This window comes from Suricata suricatta, chromosome 4 (genome assembly GCF_006229205.1).
Source record: "Suricata suricatta isolate VVHF042 chromosome 4, meerkat_22Aug2017_6uvM2_HiC, whole genome shotgun sequence".
NCBI lineage: Eukaryota > Metazoa > Chordata > Mammalia > Carnivora > Herpestidae > Suricata > Suricata suricatta.
In genome coordinates this window covers 105,853,190-105,872,773 of record NC_043703.1, presented here as the reverse complement: position 1 = coordinate 105,872,773, position 19,584 = coordinate 105,853,190, and the positions used below count along the sequence as shown (strand labels likewise).

Here is a 19,584-nt window from a genome sequence, read left to right as displayed (position 1 = left end):
ATCCCTATCAAAGTACTAACAGCATTTTTCACAGAACTAGAACAACAATCCTAAAATTTGTATGGAACCACAAAAGACCCTAAATAGCCAAAGCAATCTTGAAAAAGAAAAACAAATCTGGAGGTATAACAATTCCAGATTTCAAGTTATATTACAAAGCTGTAGTAATCAAAACAGTATGGTATTGGCACAACAGCAGACACATAGAGGAATGAAACAAAACAGAACGCCCAGAAATAAACCCATAATTATATGGTCAATTAAACTTCAACAAAGGCGGCAAGAATATGAAATGAGAAAAAGTTGCTTCAACAAATGGTGCTAGGAAAACTGAACAACTAAATGCAGAAGAATGAAACTGCACCACTTTCTTACATCATACACAAAAATTAACTCAAAATGGAGTAAGGACCTAAATGTGAGACCTGAAACCATAAAAATCCAAGAAGAGAACACAGGCAGTATGCTTTCTATGACACAAGTTGTAACAACATCTTTCCAGGCAAAGGAAACAAAAGCAGAAATAAACTATTAAGACTATATCAAAATAAAAGTTTCTTCATAAAATGAAACAATAAATAAAAACAAAGTCTACTGAATGGAAGAAGATATTTGGAAGTGACATATCTGATAAAGGCATAGTATCCAAAATATATAAAGAACTTACAAAATTCAACCCCCCAAAAACCAAGTAATGGGCAGAAGACATGAACAGATATTTCTCCAAAGAAGACATACATATGGCCAAGACACATGAAATGATGGTCAACATCACTCATCATTAGGGATATGCAAATCAAAACCATAATGAGATATTACTTCACACCTGTCAGAATGGCTAAAATCAAAAATAGAAGAAACAATAAGTGTTGGGAAGAATGTGCAGAAATAGGAACCCTCTCGTACTGTCAGTGGGAATGCAAACTGGTACAGTGAAGACAGTATGGCGATCCCTCAAAAAGTTAAAAATAGAACTACTCTACAATTCAGTAATCACACTACTGGGTATTTACTCTAAGAATACAACAACACTAATTTGAAAAGATATATACACACCTAGGTTCATTGCAGCATTATTTATAATAGCCAAGTTATGGAAGCAGCCCCAGTGTCCATCAATAGATGAAGATGGTCCATCTACCATATAGATGTGGTATATATGTGCGCATGCACACACACACACACACACACACACACATACACAGAGGAATGAAAAAAGAATGAATTCTTGTCATTTGCAACAACATAGCTGGATCTAGAAAGTACAATGCTAACTGAAATAAATCAGTCAGAGAAAGACAAATACCAAATGCTAAACTGTGGCAATGTTATAAGTGCAACAATTCAAATAAGAGAGAGTTCAGCAGGTTCATGGAGGAGGTAAGATCTGAGCAGGGATTCGAAGCAAGGGGAGAATTCCAGTGGGAAGCAAAACACAAGAAGAGCAATGTAGGTTGGGGAACAACACAAGCCAAAGCCAAAAATGGGAGCAAGCAAAATATGCTTATTTCTAAAAGTCTTTCATGTGATCTAATAAGAATACCTGGTATCTTTTGAGCATTTACTGTATGTCAGGCACTATTCTACATGCTTTACCTGTAGGTATTACCTCATTTAACACAGCAATACTGTCATGTGTCTATTCAGATCATTCTTTTTCTGTTGCTCTTAGACAAGTTGTCATCTCTGGATCTCAGTTTCTCCATCTGCAGAAAAAGCAGGAAACATACTGTTCTGTGCATAGATACATGCATAAGGGTAAACACAAGAAGAGATTAAATAGAAAACAATATACCTACTAGGATAAATTGGAAGATAAATAATAACTGCTTTTTCTTATTATTTTAGAGATTCAGAGTGGGGGAGAGGGGCGTGGGGGGGGGAGGAGGAAGCAAGAGTGAGAATGAGAGAGAGAAAGAATCTTATTGCTTTTTTTTTTTTAATTTATTTTTGAGAGACAGAGAGAGACAGCTGGAGCAGGGGAGGGTCAGAGAGAGAGAGGGAGATACAGAATCTGAAACAGGCTCCAGGCTCTGAGCTAGCCGTCAGCACAGAGCCTGACGCGGGGCTCAAACCCACAAACCGTGAGATCTGACCTGAGCCGAAGCCGGATGCTTAACCGACTGAGCCACCCAGGCGCCCCGAGAGAAAGAATCTTAAACAGGTTCCATGCTCAGTGTGGAGCTGGAAACAGGGCTTGATTCTACGACCTTGGAATCATGACCTGAGCCAAGATCAAGAGTCAGATGTTCAACTGAGCCACTGAGGCACCCTTGTGGTTTTTTTTTCCCAAGTAACTGCCAGACTGCTTTCCAAAGTAGCTACACCATTTTGAATTCTCACTGACAATCTATTGTCACATTCCAATTTCATCACATTCTTTGCAACATGTTACTTGGCTCATTTTTGGTTATAGTCATTCTACTAGGTGTTGAGTGGTATTTCATTGCGGTTTTAATTTGCATTTCCCTGATGACTTATGATGCTGAGCATCCTTTTAAGTGCTATTGGCTATTTGTAGATCTTCTTTGGAGAAAGGTCTACTCAAAACACTGACCATTTTAAAAACTGGTTGTCTTTTTAATGTTGTTATAAGTGTTCTTTATTTATTCTCGATATAAGTCCCTTATCAGACATATAGTTTGTAAACATTTTCTCCCATTCTGTAGGCTATCTTTTCACTTTCTTATGTCCAATGAATCACAAATGTTTTAAAATTTGATGGACAATTTATCTATTTTTTCTTTTGTTTCTTGTGCTTTCAGTGTCACATCTAAGTATCCATTGCCAAATCCAAGGGTATGAAGATTTGCTTGTTTTCCTCTGAGTTTTATAGTTTTGGTTCTTACATTTAGATTTTGATCCAATTTGAGTCAACTTTTTTGTACATGGAAGGAAGTAAGGGTCCAACCTTATTCTTTTGCATGAGGCTATCCAAATGTCCCACTATTTGTAGAAAAGTTTATTCTTTCACAATTGAATGGTTTTAAAATGCACTATTATTGCAAGTCAATTGGCCATAGACTCACGGGTTTATTTCTTGACTCTCAATTCAGTTCCATTGTTCTATGTCTCTCCTTATGCTAGTACTCCATCTCTTGATTACTGTAGCTTTGTAGTAAGATTTAAAATCAGAAAGTGTCAATCCTCTTTGTTCTTTTTAAAAATTGTCTTGGATATTCTGGGTTCCTTGAGTTTCCACATGAATTTTAGGATTAGTCTGTCAATTTCTACAAAAAAGCTGGCTGAGATCCTGATAGGAATCCTGATAAATCTGTAGATCAAGCTGATGTTTTAACATCTTAACAATATTAAGTCTTCCGATCCATGGACATGGATATCTTTCCACATGTATTTAGCTCTTTTTTAATTTCTTTCAATGATATTTTGTAGTTTTCAAAGTATACTTTTCTTCAAAAATTTTTATATTTCTTTTTATACTTTATACATTTACTTTCATGCTACTGGAAAGGGAATTGTTCTCTTGATTTCGTTTTCAGATTTTTCATTGCTAGTGTAAGGAAATAAGTTGATTTTTGTACATTGATTTTATATCCTAAAATCTTGCTGAACTCAATTATATGGTCTATTGAGTTTTTAGTGGTTTTCTTAGGACTTTCCACATACAAGATCATTTCTGTGAATAGATGGGAGTTTTACTTCCGAGTTGGATGCATTAAAAATTTTTTAATGTTATTTAGCTTTGAGAGAGAGAGATAGAGCGAGCGAGCAGGGGAGGGTTGAAAAGAGAGGGAGACACAGAATCTGAAGACAGCTCCAGGCTCTGAGCTAGCTGTCAGCCCAGAGCCCAACGTGGGGCTCGAACCCAGGAACCGTGAGATAGACCTGAGCCAAAGTCAGACGCTTAACTGACTGAGCCACCCAGGCGCCCCTAATTTGGATGCATTTCACTTTCTGGCATGGGAGACAGATTGCAAACCACCAAAATTTAAAAAATATCAAGTAATAATGTCGGATATGTACAGAAATAAACTATGATGATGTGATGAGTGACCTCGGTAACTACTTTAGATTGAGCACGTGGGAAATGCCTCCTGTGAGGAAATGACATGTAACTTAACATCTGACTTATTAGAAAGAGCTTTCTGCATAGTGGGAACAGCTAATGTGAAGGAACTGAAAAGCGAGGATGATCTTTCTTTTTGGAAGAACAGGTAGGCTAATGTGAGGGGAACGTAGCAAGCAGGAGGGGGAGAGAGGTCAAGAGGCAACCGGGGGTGGGACCATGTAACTTTGGAAACATGAGCAGTGGAGGCTGCATTTTAATCTAGGTTTGATGGGATGTCACTGGAGTGTTAAGCAGGGAGTAATGTGATCTAAAATTCACATTTCAAAATCACCATAGTTGCTTTGTGAATAACAGGTTGGAGTGGAAGCCAGGGAATTACTTGGGCTATTGTGATACTTCGTGTAAAAGATATTAATGACTTGATGTGGGGATAATGGAGATGAAGAGAAGCAAATGGATGTAGGGCATGTTTGGGACCTGTTGATGAAATTATTGGATGTGGAAAAGTGAAGGAAAGAAATAGGAATAATTGCTGAGTAGCTGGTTTGTGCACTTGGGTGGGTGGTGGTGCCATTGACTGAACTGGGGAGATAGGGCTTGAACAAGCAGGGTGTTGGGGGGTTGGTGTAGGGGGGATACAGCACAGGTTCTGGGCTGTGTTCATGTGGAGACACCTATTGGTATTGCCAATACGAATGCAAGTAGGCAGTCTGGTAAACGTGACTGAAACAAAAGCAGTGAGCGGTTTCCAGCTTGAAGGAGCTGCCATGAGGCAGGAGGCACTCCAGGAGGGAAGGCTTTAAGCAGTCCAAGGTAAATTATTTCAAGGTGTTGGAATTTGTTGATAGGCTCAGATTCCAATCCCAGTTTGTGGATTACTTCATTTCTCTGCACCTTCTTCCCAACCTATAAAATGGGTAACACCTGATTTTTATCAGTGAGGCTCATGGAAATAAGACATATAAGAGAGTGAGCACCATCCTCAATATACATATTCAACAAAGAGCAACTACTCTCCTGTACCACCTACAGTTTGATAAGAACTGGCCTTGTCATAGACAAGTAATAAGAGCCCAACAAGCTACATGCTCTCAAGGAAAAATGCATCTTGGAAAGAGGGATGTTAAAAGACTATGCTGCTGTTCTCACTCTCTTTGCTTCAGTAAACCTCTTTGAAAACAGCATAGATCACGACCAATATCAGGAAATAGTTTTCCTACATAAGCTCTTCCCTCAAATGCTCTTTACTTTGTCTAAGTAACGCAAAGGCCTTTAATATAATAAAGTAGCACATGACCTCATAACCACCACCAAAATATTAGGTGCCCCTTTTCTTTCTTGTACTAAATACACACACACACACACACACACATTCTTAGTAATTCAAATTATAGGAAGAGAGATATAAAACTCCCACCTTAAAAAATTTAAGGCTACTTTCCAAATATGAAAATAACAATGCAACAACAATAAATAGTTAACATTTATGGAGGGTTTACTATCAGCCAGAAAGTTACTGCGCTAAATTTTTTACATCTGTTAAGTCATTTAATCCTCCAACAATCCCATATGAGTGGGAATAATATTATAATCACATCATCTTCCCCAATAGATCAACTTTAAATCAGAGGGGGAGAGCTAGCCTATTTGGATTGAACTAGCTACGTATCCCAGCACGTTTTAACTAGGGGTTACGAAAACATGGGATTCCTTATAGTTGCCCAATGAATAGCTGAAGGATAGCTGAAGAATTAATCCCAGATATTAGATGTGATTTTTTTTGGTCTTTATATTAAATTTGCCCTTAGCAGATTAGCATAATAGGGCTTCAGCCTCAGCTTCCAAAGCAATTTAGCACAGCTCACAGTATCTGGCTGAATGTTCTGAAGAGGGAAAATTACAAACATGGTGCAACAGTGTGGAATAAGCACTCCTAACAGATAATCTTTTCTGCTGAATCTTTACCAGGATAACCGCACTTAAAACAATCTTAAAATTTATAAAGTCCACCTTGTAACAGAGATAATTTTTCATGAAAACCTGTGCTCTAGGAGCTCTTCCAGACTTTTCCTGAGAAGATGGAATGATTCAGATCAAGGGACTTTTCCAACAATTTTTGTCATTAACGTTTATTTCAATAAAACCTTTTCAAAGTATTTGGCAAAAGAAATACTATTAAGAGTTTGATTAAAAATGTTTGTGGTACCTGTGCTATGTACTACAGATGTTTACAAACTAAAAAGCCTGTTCTGAAGAGAATCAAATTCTGATAAATTCTGGTTTGTAAAAAATCAATCCACTGGTACAGTCCTCCCAGGGGAGAAGCAATTTGCCTTTTTATCATCAGTAAAAAATCTAAAGAGCATAGCTCCTCTTTCAGTTTTGACTGTCAGAGCACTATATAACATGTACAGGCCGAAGTCCTTTTAATCAGAGAATGCAAAGAAAAAATACTCTGGTATTTAACAGAGCTTACAGACCACGTACGATAAAACATTTTCTTTTGAAAATAAAAATTTTATAATCTATTTCAAAAACATCAAACAAATGAAAAATACATAAACTGGAACAAAATTTCCAAACAGAAGTTCAAAAACTTTGGAAAAGCCATATCTATAACATCAAATAACATCTAGCTTCATTTATTAACTGAAATAGTCCCTAAAAATGATTTCTATATGTGTAACTGAATTTAACACTTCAACATTTCAATGGAAACTGCCACTCTGTCACACATTATTAAAATCTGTTCTCTAAATAATTTGAAGAAATTCCAACTATAAGACAATGAAGACTACAAATAGAAACAGTGCATTTTAAGTTTTTCAGAGGCCTATATGTCATTTCCAAACACATAATTTTTATATGCTTATGGTTTGGAACAAATTTTCCCTGAGCACTCTTTCTGCTTGGTTAAAAAAATTAAAACATGATCTATAAAATAGAGTTTAGCTTGATTTCTACTGAATGCATGCCATTTTTTTCACCCATCAAATGTATTTGGGAATGTTTCCTTCTAGACATTACTAAAGTAATAAGTAATTTTAACTGTTTAATGATGCTATTTGAATGGCTTTAGAAATATGGTTGGGTTTTAGCCCTGAGAACTGCACAGTGGGTGTTTTATGTAACTAAAATGATTTACCATCCAAAAACTATCAAGTTATTTTAACAAATTCAGAATGGCACTAGCTTCACAGAGGAAGACGAAAAATCAGTAATTCCAGCTCAGATAACCAATAAATAAGCATTAAAAACTAAAAGAAAAATAAGTTGGAATAACATTGTGCTTTTCATGGATTAATGCTGAAAAAAATTAACCCCCTTGCCCAACACAGGAAATACCTCACACCTTGAAACTTTATTTAAGCAGGCTTGAGATCTGTCACTCCTTAATATTCATGCAAACTTAAAATTAGCATCACTGCGAATTTCATTACACAGATTGAAGTTCTCAATGCTATCCCAAGAGTTACAGCTCAAAGACAGACTATAATCAGTGCACACGCACAGTACCATCACCAGCTGTGTTCCCTTAATTTATTATGGTCTTAGACAGTCTTAACTACATGAAAGTTTAGGCCTCCTCTCTTTCAAATAAATAAAGGATAACAAATAGGAGTCCTAACTATGCAAATCTGTAAATACTAATTTTCTACATAGCATTGCGTTAAAGGAAAATCAAATTTAAGAAGTTTCATATTTACAATTAGATTTCAAAAGACCTAACTAAACATTTCTCTTATTATTATGATTTATGTGGTTTGCAGGAATAATTAATAAATAACATAAAACATTTAGAAGTCATTGTTCTGAAGATCTTCAAGAAGTGAGCAGTTTCAGATGTCCAGAGGTGTGTCTTCTTTTTAGTTACAGTTAAGATGCTTTATGCAGGACGCCCTGGACCAAATCGGCTTTTAGACCTAGATTTTTTTAAAAAGAAAAGAAGGTCAGAGGCGCTTCTAAGACAGTAGGAATCTGCTGCTACTTTAGGTTACGTTTGCTTGACAGTATCAGAGCTAAATCAAACTTTATGTAGCCCCACAATCCATTTTTTAAAACCCAGACATATTTTGGAATTCAGATTTTTGTGGGTGTGGGGGAGATAATATGGTACATATGTTGTATATTATGGATTCAAGCAGTGCCTTGTAATCAAACACATACTTTTTCAGTTAACAAATGAACATTTAAATTAAGTGTGAGAAATAAAGACTATAAATAGTATCATAGTAGCTCAGCTGGGTTTGAGTTGCCACAAATGTATAAAAAAGTCTTGATGGTTTTCTGAATTTCAGAATTGCTGATAAGGCATTGGATCTGTAGTGTTAATGATCCAATCTCAATAACTTATTATTTAAAAGAATTTTGTGATGTAAAGTGACAGAGGACCACAAGTTACTTTTTATTAAGAGAAATAAAATAAGGAACAGGAAAGACTTCAATGACTTATATAAAATAATAATATATAACCCATAAACAGTATAAAATTCTACTAATTCATGGTAGCAGTATAGGTTACATTCTTATCAGCTCGTGGCTCAGAACAGAGCTAATTCAGTAAACAGAAAACTTAAAAAAAAAAACCAAGACTATACTTTCATTAAATTCTGTGCTGAATAGCTTTTTAAGCCTTAACTTTAAGTTAAATTCTGGTTCTGATTAATGTCTTGATGATCTAATCTTTGAAACAAAACAAACCAATTTCCAGTTATGTGCCTCTATTGTGCATGCCATTTTCCCTAAAAAAGAAAATCACTTCAAATCCAGTGGCATTCTGAATCCATTTATGCTGCTTTACCTTGTGTTCTTTTCTGAGCTGCTTTGCCGGGCAGTGACTGGTACTGCGGCTTTGATTTGCGCTTCAAGCCTGGAATAAATACCTCCTGCAAACTGCAGAGAAAAGGGGCAAAATAAAGTTATTATTTTTAAGGAGTCAACAGAAGCTCTGCTTTATTAAAATGGCATTACTTTTTAGCTTAGAAGTAAGTTTATTTTGATCTTTAAAATTCAGGCTCTTTGAATTATAATTAATGTGAATAATTTTACATACAGTAAAAATTCACCCTTTTTAGCGTATAGTTCTGAGTTCTGAAAATGCATGCAGTAGCGTAACCATCATTACAAGGGAGACATATACACTCTCATCACCCCAAGAAAATCCCCTGTGCCTCTCCTAAGTCATTCACGATCAGTTCCCAGCAACTACTTATCTGTTTTATGTCCCTACAGTCTTCTATTTTTGAAAACATTATCAAAATTGAATCATACAGTCTGTGACCTTTGGAATCTGGCTTCTTTCATTTAGTGTAATGTGTAGGAGATTCATTTATGTTATTGATGTATTAGTAGTTCTTTCTTTTTTGTATATACCACAGTTTGTTTATTCATTTACCAGATAAAGGACGTTTGGGTTGTTTCTAATTTTTGGCAGTTCTGAATAAAGCCAATATAAACATGTGTGAACTGATCTCTATGGTGAATAAGTGTTTAACTTTATAAGAAACTGACACCGTTTTCCAATGTGACCATTCCTTTCTGTATCCCTACCAGCTATATATAAGAGTTCCAGGTGCTCCTCATCCTGGCCAGCATTTTTTTTCATTTTAGACATTCTAGTTGGCATACAGCAGTATGTCACTGAGGTTTTAATTTACATTTCCCTAACGACTAATGATGCTATATCTTTTTGTGGGCTTATCTGCCATCTGTATCCCTTCTTTTATGAAGTGTCTGGCTAATCTTTTACCCATTTGGTTTTATTGGGTTGCTTATTTTATTATTGAGTTTTCAGAGTTCTTCATAGACTCTGGACACAAATCCTTTACCAGATAAGGGTTTTACACATATTTTCTCATAGATTACGGCCTGTCTTTTCATTTTCTTAATAGTGTCTTTCAAAAAGACCATTCATATTTTGATGAAATCTGATTTGTCAATTTTTCCTTTTACAGATCATGCTTTTGGTGTCACAGCTAAGAAATATTTGCCTAACCAAGGTCACAATAATTTTAGAAAATTTGACACTGTATTTAATTTAATTATACTGAAATTAAAATTTAAAAAGGAAAGATTTTAGTTTTATACGAAAGTAAATTTTTAAATAAAAGAATTAGGGCAAGAGTGTTTGTGAATACACAATACCAATACTAATGTTAATATACAGTGTTATGACTAATAGTTTTAGTAAGAACACAAATATTTCCAGTCATCATTTTCAGCAAGATGACATCTTATTTCAGAAATAACATCTAAGCACTGCCTACAGAGTTGACTGAAATCAGCAACTTCCAAAAAGTCACCCTCTACATGGTCAGCAATGCATGGCTAATCTATTCCTAGTGTGACATTATACTTTCAGCAATGACCTACTTTATTATGTGTGTTATAGAGGACCTATGGACCACGGGTGATATGAAGATGGAAAACATTTATGTGAGTGAACTAACTGGTACAGAATATATTAACATATTCAAATTAGTTTTTTAGAAATTTTACCTAAAACATCTTTATATTACTTATGAAGAAAATAAAGTAGTAAGGTATATCTATGCAAGCACAGTGCACTAGCACATAATTCTTACTTCTTTTGCTTCCTTTGACTTGACTCGGTCCAGATCACCCAATCTCATCTTTATTAGGTGCCCTGTAATTTCGGACATCCGCCGCTGATCTGGAGGTAAAATATAATAAACCTGACTTTTTACAAGGATGATTTATAACTTTTATTTATTAAAGAACACACACTTCAATTATCAAGAATTTATGAAAATATCATTCGATACTATTTTACAGACATTTACACGTGTTTATCTTTGAAGAACTTTAGGCAGCAAGTGGCAAAATGGCTCATACATTGTGGTGCTTTTAAGACCACTGTAAATGAACCTAAAGTGTGATATTCAGTCATCTTCAGAGTGCAGGTAATGGGCAAAAGTCAGTCTGAGCCCTCCAAACCACAGGTGCATAAAACAATACACAATTATCAGCTGGGGTTGTCTACTAACCTAACTCTGGTCGATTGCTAAGGGAATGTGCACATTCTGGGCCTTGTTCAGGTTGGAACTTTTAAGGCTATTCAGCATATTTCATAAGCTGAAAGAGTCCTATCACTGTTATTTATACCTAATCTGTGCATTATTACCTAAATATTAAAGCTTACCATCTTCCCTTTGTGCATCCTGGTTGAATCTCAAGGATCTTGTGGCATCCCATTTATTTTTCTGCATACTTAGGCTATTAGAAAGTTTAAACAAAAATCAGCATTGATCCTTTAAGAGTGAATATCTGATTGGATTAAGGAGCAATACTCACATGAAAGGAGACACATCTCTAGAAGCTGACTAAAAAAGAGTAGATAACATTAAGGTCCAATTAGAACATATTTACTGATTAGTATTACAGTTTAAAATAAAAAGCAGCTTGCATTTATTGAGTTCAAGACACTGTACCAAAAGCATTACAAGTACTATTTCATTTAAGCCTTGTAACAACCACACCAGACAGCTGCCATAATTATCTCTATAACAAAATGGCTCAGAGAAGTTAAGGAACTTGTCCAAAGAGATACAGATCTAGAATTTGGAACCCAGCTTTATTTCTCTGACCTGGAAACCCCAGCTTACACAACCTTTTAGAATTCACCCATTTGTGTGCTTGTGGCACCTAGCACGCAGATGAATGTACAACCTGCCCAATCTAATTGTGTGGAACTTGTCTCAACCCAGCCTTTCATACATTCTTGGAATCCATGATTTCTCTTTTAGTCAGACGTGGTTACTATTGTCCTCTTATTCCTATCTGGCTTTCAAAGGCATCTGAAATAAGACTTATTCTAAAAGGTCATAAAATGTAATTTATTTCACAATTATAAGGCCTATTTAACTCATTTCAAAGTTTATCTTTATTTTGAACAAGTACTATTGGTTCCAAATTCAAAAGTTACAAATAGCACATACAGTGAAGAGTCTCTGTCCCCTATTCAATTCCCTTTAGAGGCAACCAGTCTTACCAATCTCCCGTGAAGCTGTTCAGAGATATCTTATGCACATATGAGGATCTACAGATTCCTCTGTCTATTCTACACTGCACATGCTTTTTCCCAGGCATCTTTAACCTCAGTTTATGTGGAACTTTTTTGTTCGTTATTATACTGCTAGCATTCCACTGTGGTATGTTCTTACTCTTCTTAAGATTTTTCTTGGCCATATTTGCCTACTTATTTCTCAATATGAACTTTAGAACAGTAATAAATAATTTAGAGTTACCTTCTCTAACACTTTTTCTTTCTTCTGACCACAGGGTGAAGACATTTGCTTTTTTGGTTGTTTTGTGAACTTCTTTGGCTTTTCCTTTTTCTCTGACAAAAAAAAGTCAATGTTATGAGCATAAGTCTCACATACTTCTCCAATGCACTTGTTACTTACTTCAATAAAACCATTAAAAAATTGTTTCTTAAAGCTAACAAATTATCTCTAAATAAAATATAAATTTATGGAGAAGTCAAACTGAATGTGCTTTACAGCAGTTAGTTTTATTTACTTTTCTTTCTAGTTGGTGAAAATCTTAAGTGGAAAAGAATCAGGGTGATGAATTCAAAGTCCCAATGAAATTAAATGTTGAAAATGTTGGGGAATACTGTATGTATTTCTCTGAATCTAATTTGAGAGTGGATTTAACACCTAATTACAAATTTATATATATAATATATATATATATATATATATATATATCCATAGCCCAGAAAAACAGTTTGACAATGGAAAGGATAACTCACAAAGGATAACTCACAAAAAAAGCTTTAAAATGTCTTTGCTGGGGCGCCTGGGTGGCTCAGTCGGCTAAGCCTCCGACTTCGGCTCAGGTCCTGATCTCATGTTCGTGGGTTCAAGCCCCGCATCGGGCCCTGTGCTGACAGCTCAGAGCCTGGAGCCTGCTTCCAATTCTGTGTCTCCCTCTCTCTGCCCCTCCCCTGCTCATGCTCTGTCTCTCTCTGTCTCAAAAATAAATAAAAACATTAAAAAAATTTTTTTAAATGTCTTTGCTTGGGGGGGTGTGTGAAAGGGCTAAGAGGGTAAAAATGGAGGTCAGACAGAAGTGATCTTGGGAGGAAGCAGATTTGGGACAAACTGTATTTTGAACTAGTGCTTTCCTAAAATTGATATTCTAAATTTATTTTGGCTGACAGTATAGAGGATAAAGGGAAGGAAAAGAAAAGGAGGAGGGGAAAGAGGCGTTTCTCTAAAATCAATGTTTGAAGGTAAGTATACATGAAGTCACTGTTTCCCAAACATCAAACAGACAGGATAGTGTGAGTGTGATGACAAGTTCCTTCTAAGGAAACAATGATAAAAACAGAACAAAAGTATTATAAATTACCAAATGCAGGTACTGGCAAATAATCAAAGGGAGGCAGAAAGTTGAGTGTTTAAAAGATGCATGAGGTGGGGAGGTATAAATGAAACAGGTGATGGGGATAAAGGAGTACACTTATCAAGATGATATGCTTATCACAATGAGCACTGAGTAATCTACAGAAGTGTTGAATCACTGTATTGTACACCTGAAACTAATATAACACTCTATGTTAACTATATTGGAATTAAAATTAAAAACTCAAACAAAAAAAGAGGTGAGGTAAGAATTGTGAGTTTATGGCTTTCTGCCTGAGGGCACTTATCTCATTACCCCCTGCCAAGGGAGGATAATTACAGCCTTGTGAGCTCCAGGGAAAAGATGATAAAATTCAAAGAAAAAAAAGCTGGAAATTTAAAGGTGAAATTTTGGAAGAAAGTCACCAAAGACTGGAGGTCTAAGATGTGACTATAAACTCTGTCCAAATGAGTGTTAAATTATGAAAGTGTATGGGAGACCCTAAGAGATCCAGCTAAACAGGTAAGCAGAAAGACAGTTGCAAAACAGAATTGCTCTTGGTGAGAAGTGAGAGTTTCTTGTCTCTTTGATGGCTGATTTCCCAAACTGCATTGAGCTCAAGCATCTGACAGCAGGAGCCTTACTTGGGACTAGAAACCCACTAGCAATCGAGGGGAAACCCATAAAGCAAGGGAACCACTAAGCAGGTAAGCCCCCAAATCTGAATATAAAGGCTGTCCCAAACCTTGCCTGCATACTAAACAACACAGGTTGGTATGACCCTGAGGGTCAGGCTAAAACAGTAGCTTAGCAGCCAAGAAAAACCTATGCAGAGACAACAGTTACTACATATTATGAAGGAGTCTGACAGCCTGGAGCCTATCTTCGGATTCTGTATCTCCATCTCTCTCTGACCCTCCCTTGCTCGCGTGCTTTCTCTCTGTCTCTCAAAAATAAAAATAAAAAACATAAAAAAGAAAAAGAAATTGTACAATTCAGGGGCACCTAGGTGGGTCAGTTGATTAAGCATATGACTCTTGATTTCCCCTCAGGTCATGATCTCACAGTTTGCGGGTTTGAGCCCCACATCAGGCTCTGTGCTTGCAGTGCAGAGCCTGCTTGGGATTCTCTCTCTCTTCCCATCTCTCTCTGCCCCTTCAGTGCTCTCTCTCTCTCTCACTTTCTCAAAATAAATAAAATAAAACTTAAAAATAAAAGAAAATTATTCCATCCAAAAAACATAAGGAGTGAAAAAAACAAAACAAAATTTCAGGATTCTGTGGGGCAATATCACAAGGTCTAACAAACCTGTATTGGAGTTTCAGAAGAAAAGTGAAAAGGACAGAAGAAACACTTAAAGGAAGAATGACTGAAAGCTCCCCAAATTTTGTTTAAAACATTAATTTACAGATCCCAGAAGCTCAACAAAGACCAAGTAAGATAACCACACCCAGGATATCATAGTCAGGCTTTTGAAAGTAAAAAATAAAATTGTGAAAAAAACAAGATAAAAAGGGCGCATTACATCCAAGGGAACAATTATGTCAGTGGCTAACTTCTCATCAAAACTAATGGAGTCCAGAAGACAGTGGAATGAGAGATACAACCGTTAAAAGAAAAAAAGTAATTGTTAAACATGAATTCTATATTGGAAAAACTATACTTAGAAATCAAAGTGAGGGGCACCTGGCTGGCTCAGTTGGCGGTAGAATGTGGGACTCCTGATCTCAGGGTTGTGGTTGGGGCCCCATGTTGGGTGTAGAAATTACTTAAGAATATAATCTTTAAAAAAAAGTAAAATAAAGAGGTTTTCAGATAAATAAAAATGAAAGAATTTATTGCTAGTATGCCTGCACTATAGGAAATAATGAAAGTTCTTCAGAATGAAAGAAAATAACTTGGCATGATAAATTGCTCAGATATGTAAAAAAATAGCAAATATGTAGATAAATATAAGAGATTAAATATATACATATTTTCTTTTGCTCCTCTACATTCTTTGAATGACATATAACTCTTTAAAGCAAAAATCATAACACATAACATAATTCTGTATAATTTATAAAGATATGCAACAATGGCACAAAGAAGGAAAAACTAAGGAAACTACATTATTTTAAAGTTATATTTTACCTAAAGTAATTCTTACTAGCTGTAAGTAGATTGTGATACATTAAAGATGTTGTAATCTTTAGAACAATAAAATACAAAGAAATACAACTAAAAGGCCAATAAAGTAATTAGAATGATATACTAAAATTATTTTCTTAGCACAAAAATAGCAGGAAAGGTGAAATAAGAGAAATAAAACATCTGAAACAATTAGAAAATGAATAGCAAAATGGCAGAACTAATGCAACCATATCATTAAACACATTAAATATAAATAGAATACATGCTTCAATCAAAAGGTAAACACTGTCAAACTGGATAAAAAAGCAATTTTCAACAACATGCTACCCACAAAATATACACTGAGCCGACTTCGGCTCAGGTCATGATCTCACGGCTTGTGGGTTCGAGTCCCATGTCAGGCTCTGTGCTGACAGCTAGCTCAGAGCCTAGAACCTGTCTTTGGATTTTGTGTCTCCCTCTCTTTCTGACCCTCCCCTGCTCATGCTGTCTCTTTCTTTCTCTCAAAAATAAAAACATAAAAAATTTTTTTTAAGAGAAACACAAAGAGGTTAAAAAATGGATAGCAAAAAGATATGCCATTCAAACAGTAAACAAATCTAGAGTGATTATATAAGTACCAAAGAAAATGGACTTCAAGACAAGCAGTTTTACTATAAACAAAGAGGAAAACATTATATTGATAAGAGACAATACACTATAAATGTAGGCCTAATCATAAAGCTGTAATGTACACAAAGTAAAAATTAGTAGACTTAAGAGGAAAAATATATATATTAACAATTATAGCTGGAGATTTCAACACCCTCTTTTACTAATCAGCGGAGCAAGAAGTTAGAAATGAGCAGTCAGAAAAAGAGCACAACTATAGAAGATTTGCAACAGAGAACCAAACCAACTTGAATTTGTAGACCACTCCACCAATAATAGATTTCACATTCTTTTCATGCACATCTGGAACATGTATCAATAAAATTTAAGGGATGAAACTACATTGAGTATGTTCTCTGACCATGATGGAATTAAGCTAGAAACCTGTAACTGAAAATATGTTGACAATCTGACAATATTTGGAAATTAAACAACATACTACTAAATAACACGTGTCAAACAAAAAAATCATAATGGGAATTAGAAAATATTCTGTACTGGTTATAAATGAAAACAAGACATAATAAAGTCTGTGGGAAAAATTCAAGTGGTGCTTAGGTGCTTTTCTCTATAGAGAAAATCAATAAAATCAAAAGCTAATTCCTTGAAAAGATCAATAAACTTCTAGCTAAACTGTTCAAGAAAAAAGTGATAAAACACAAATTACCAGTATCAGGATTGAAAGAGGGATATCACTATAGATCTTTTAGACAAAAAAGGGTAAGAAAATATCTTAAGCATTCTCACCACACACACGCACATATGCACACACACACACACACACACACACACACACACACAAGAAAATGGCAGCTATGTGAGGTGATGGATATGTTAATTAGCTTGATTGTGTTTTTTTTCATGATGTCTACCATACATCAAAACGTCAAGTTGTATACCTTAAATATATGCAATTTTCACATGTCAGTTATACCTCTATAAAGCTATAAAAAAAAAAGAGAGAGAGATGCTCGGGGGTCTGGGTGGCTCAGTCAATTGAGTGTCCAACTTCAGCTCAGGTCATGATCTCGCAGTTGGTAAGTTCGAGCCCCACGTTGGGCTCTGTGCTGACAGCTCAGAGCCTGGAGCCTGCTTGAGATTCTGTGTCCCTCTCTCTCTGTCCCTCCCCCACTTGCACTCTGTCTCTCAAAAAAATAAACGTTAAAAAATTTATAAAAAGACAAAAAAAGAAAATACCATAAACAACTTTATGCCAATAAATTTGACAAACTGGATAAAAATAGAGACATTCCTTGAAAGACACAAGTTATCAGATTCAAGAAGAAATAGAAAACTGAATAGCACTACATTAAAGATACTAAATTCATAATTAATTAAAAACCTTCTCCAAAAGAAAACTCTAGGCCCAGATGATTTTATCATACATTTAAGGGAGAAATAATTCAAATAGAACACAAGTTCTTTCAGAAAAGAGAAGTGAGGAGAACACTTTCCAACTCATTTTATGAGATCAGTATTATCCTAATAGCCAAACTTGAAGATAACATCATAGGAAACTAAAAAGGAAAAACAAACAACTAATATCACTCATAAAGACAAACAATCCTTAACTAAATACTAGCAAGTCAAATACATTAATATATAAAAAGAAGAATACTTTATGACCAAGTGGAGTTTACCCTAGAAGATTGGTATAACATCTGAAAAAACAATGTAATTCGTCATATTAATACGGAGAAAACCTGTATCATCATCTCAATCGATAGAGAAAAGTATTTAACAAAATTCAACACCCATTCACTATAATAATTCAACAAATTAGAAAGAGAAAAGAACCTCCTCAGCCCGAGAAAGGGCCTTTATGAGAAATCCACTAACATTTATAGTATAAAATGCCACTAACATTTTATACTTAATGGTTAAAGAATGAATGCTTTCCCCTTAAGATAGGGAACAGGGCAAGGATATGTGTTCTCATTACTTCTAGTCAATGAGGTCCTAACGAGCACAAAAAAGAAAGACAAAGAAATAAAAGGCATACATATTGGAAAGGAATCTAGTAAGCAAATTAAAATTATGTGAAATTAGCAAGGACACAGGAAACAAGGTAAATTGCAACAACTGAAAAATTGGGAAAATTTTAAAAACCTACTTCCATTTATAACAGCATTTAAAAAAGCACTGAGAAACTGAACAAAAGATGTTCAATATCTGCTATATTGAAAATAAAAACACTGTTGAGAGACATTAGAGAATTAAATAAATGGAGAGATATTTTGTGTTCATGGATTGGATGACCTGCCATTGTTAAAAAAAGCAATTCTCTCCAAATTGATATATGGGTTCAACACATACCTAAAGTTTGTGTTCCAGCAGTATTTTTGTAGAAGTAGTTACCTTTATTCTAAAATGGACAGAAAATGCAAAGCACCTAGAAATATAATCTAAAAATAAAACAATTTTGAGGACTCACATGACCAGATTTTAAGAATCACTAAAAGCTACAAAAATTAAGACCATGTGGTACTGATATACTGATATAAAAGAGACATAAGAATCAATGGAGGAGAACAAAGAGTTTAAAAATGATCCACATGTAAATGATCAGTTGATTTTTTAACAAAAGTGTCAAGGTAATCCAATCTAATGGGGAAAGAACATTCTTTTTTACAAATGGTTCTGGAAAAACTGGCTATGCCTATAGAAAAACAAAGGGAAGCTCGACCCTTAACTTATACCATATACAAAAATTAACCTGGAAGGGATCATAGACTTAAATACAAAAGCTAAAATGATACAACTTCTAGAAGAAAATAGCAGAAAATCTTTGTGACCTTGGAGTAAACAAAGGTTTCTTATTTATTAAAGTATGAAACATAAAAGGGAAACTATAACATTAGAGTTCATGAAATTAAAAACTTGTTCTTCAAAAGATATTATTTTTTAAAAATTTATTTGAGAGACAGAGTGTGCGCACATGAACAAGACAGGAATAGAAGAAAAGGGAAAGAGAGTGCCTGGGTGGCTCAGTCAGTTAAGCGTCCAACTCCGGCTCAGGTCATGATCTCACAGTTCGTGGGTTTGAGCGTGGGTTAGCTGTGCTAACAGCTCAGAGCCTGGAGCCTGTTTCAGAGCCTGCTCTCTGCCCCTCTCCTACTTGTGCTCTGTCTCTCTCTCTCAAAAATAAATAAACATTTTTTTTTAATTTAAAAAAAGAACTGCTTGAAAAGGGAGAGAGAGAATCCCAAGCAGGCTCCATGCTATTCCATCACCCAACTGTGAGATCATCCCAAGCTCTCACATTGGGCTCCATCCCACAACCCTGAGATCATGACCTGAGCCAATGCCAACACTTGGATGCTTAACCAACTTAGTGCCCCAGTGTCCCCAAAAGACATTATTAATAAAATTAAAAGGCAAGCCATAAACTAGGGACA

General features: G+C 35.3%; 1 protein-coding gene and 1 long non-coding RNA gene across 3 annotated transcripts in view; one reads left to right on the top strand and one right to left on the bottom strand.

Annotated features, from left to right (window-relative positions):
* Nucleotides 1–6,132: 6,132 nt before the first annotated feature.
* KIAA1841 (KIAA1841 ortholog) overlaps nucleotides 6,133–19,584 on the bottom strand; it is a 63,218-nt gene continuing 49,766 nt past the window's right edge. For both annotated transcript variants that reach the window (XM_029937432.1, XM_029937433.1), the window contains 6 exons: nucleotides 12,298–12,389; nucleotides 11,345–11,373; nucleotides 11,193–11,266; nucleotides 10,615–10,703; nucleotides 8,832–8,923; nucleotides 6,133–7,953 (listed from right to left, as the gene is read on the bottom strand). In XM_029937432.1, the coding sequence (XP_029793292.1) occupies nucleotides 7,917–7,953; nucleotides 8,832–8,923; nucleotides 10,615–10,703; nucleotides 11,193–11,266; nucleotides 11,345–11,373; nucleotides 12,298–12,389 (413 nt within the window). In that variant the 3' untranslated portion in view covers nucleotides 6,133–7,916. The remainder of the gene's footprint in view (nucleotides 7,954–8,831; nucleotides 8,924–10,614; nucleotides 10,704–11,192; nucleotides 11,267–11,344; nucleotides 11,374–12,297; nucleotides 12,390–19,584) is intronic.
* Nucleotides 10,528–12,537, top strand: LOC115289854. The gene is made up of 2 exons (XR_003907835.1): nucleotides 10,528–10,709; nucleotides 12,332–12,537. It is a non-coding gene; the product is annotated as an uncharacterized LOC115289854 (long non-coding RNA).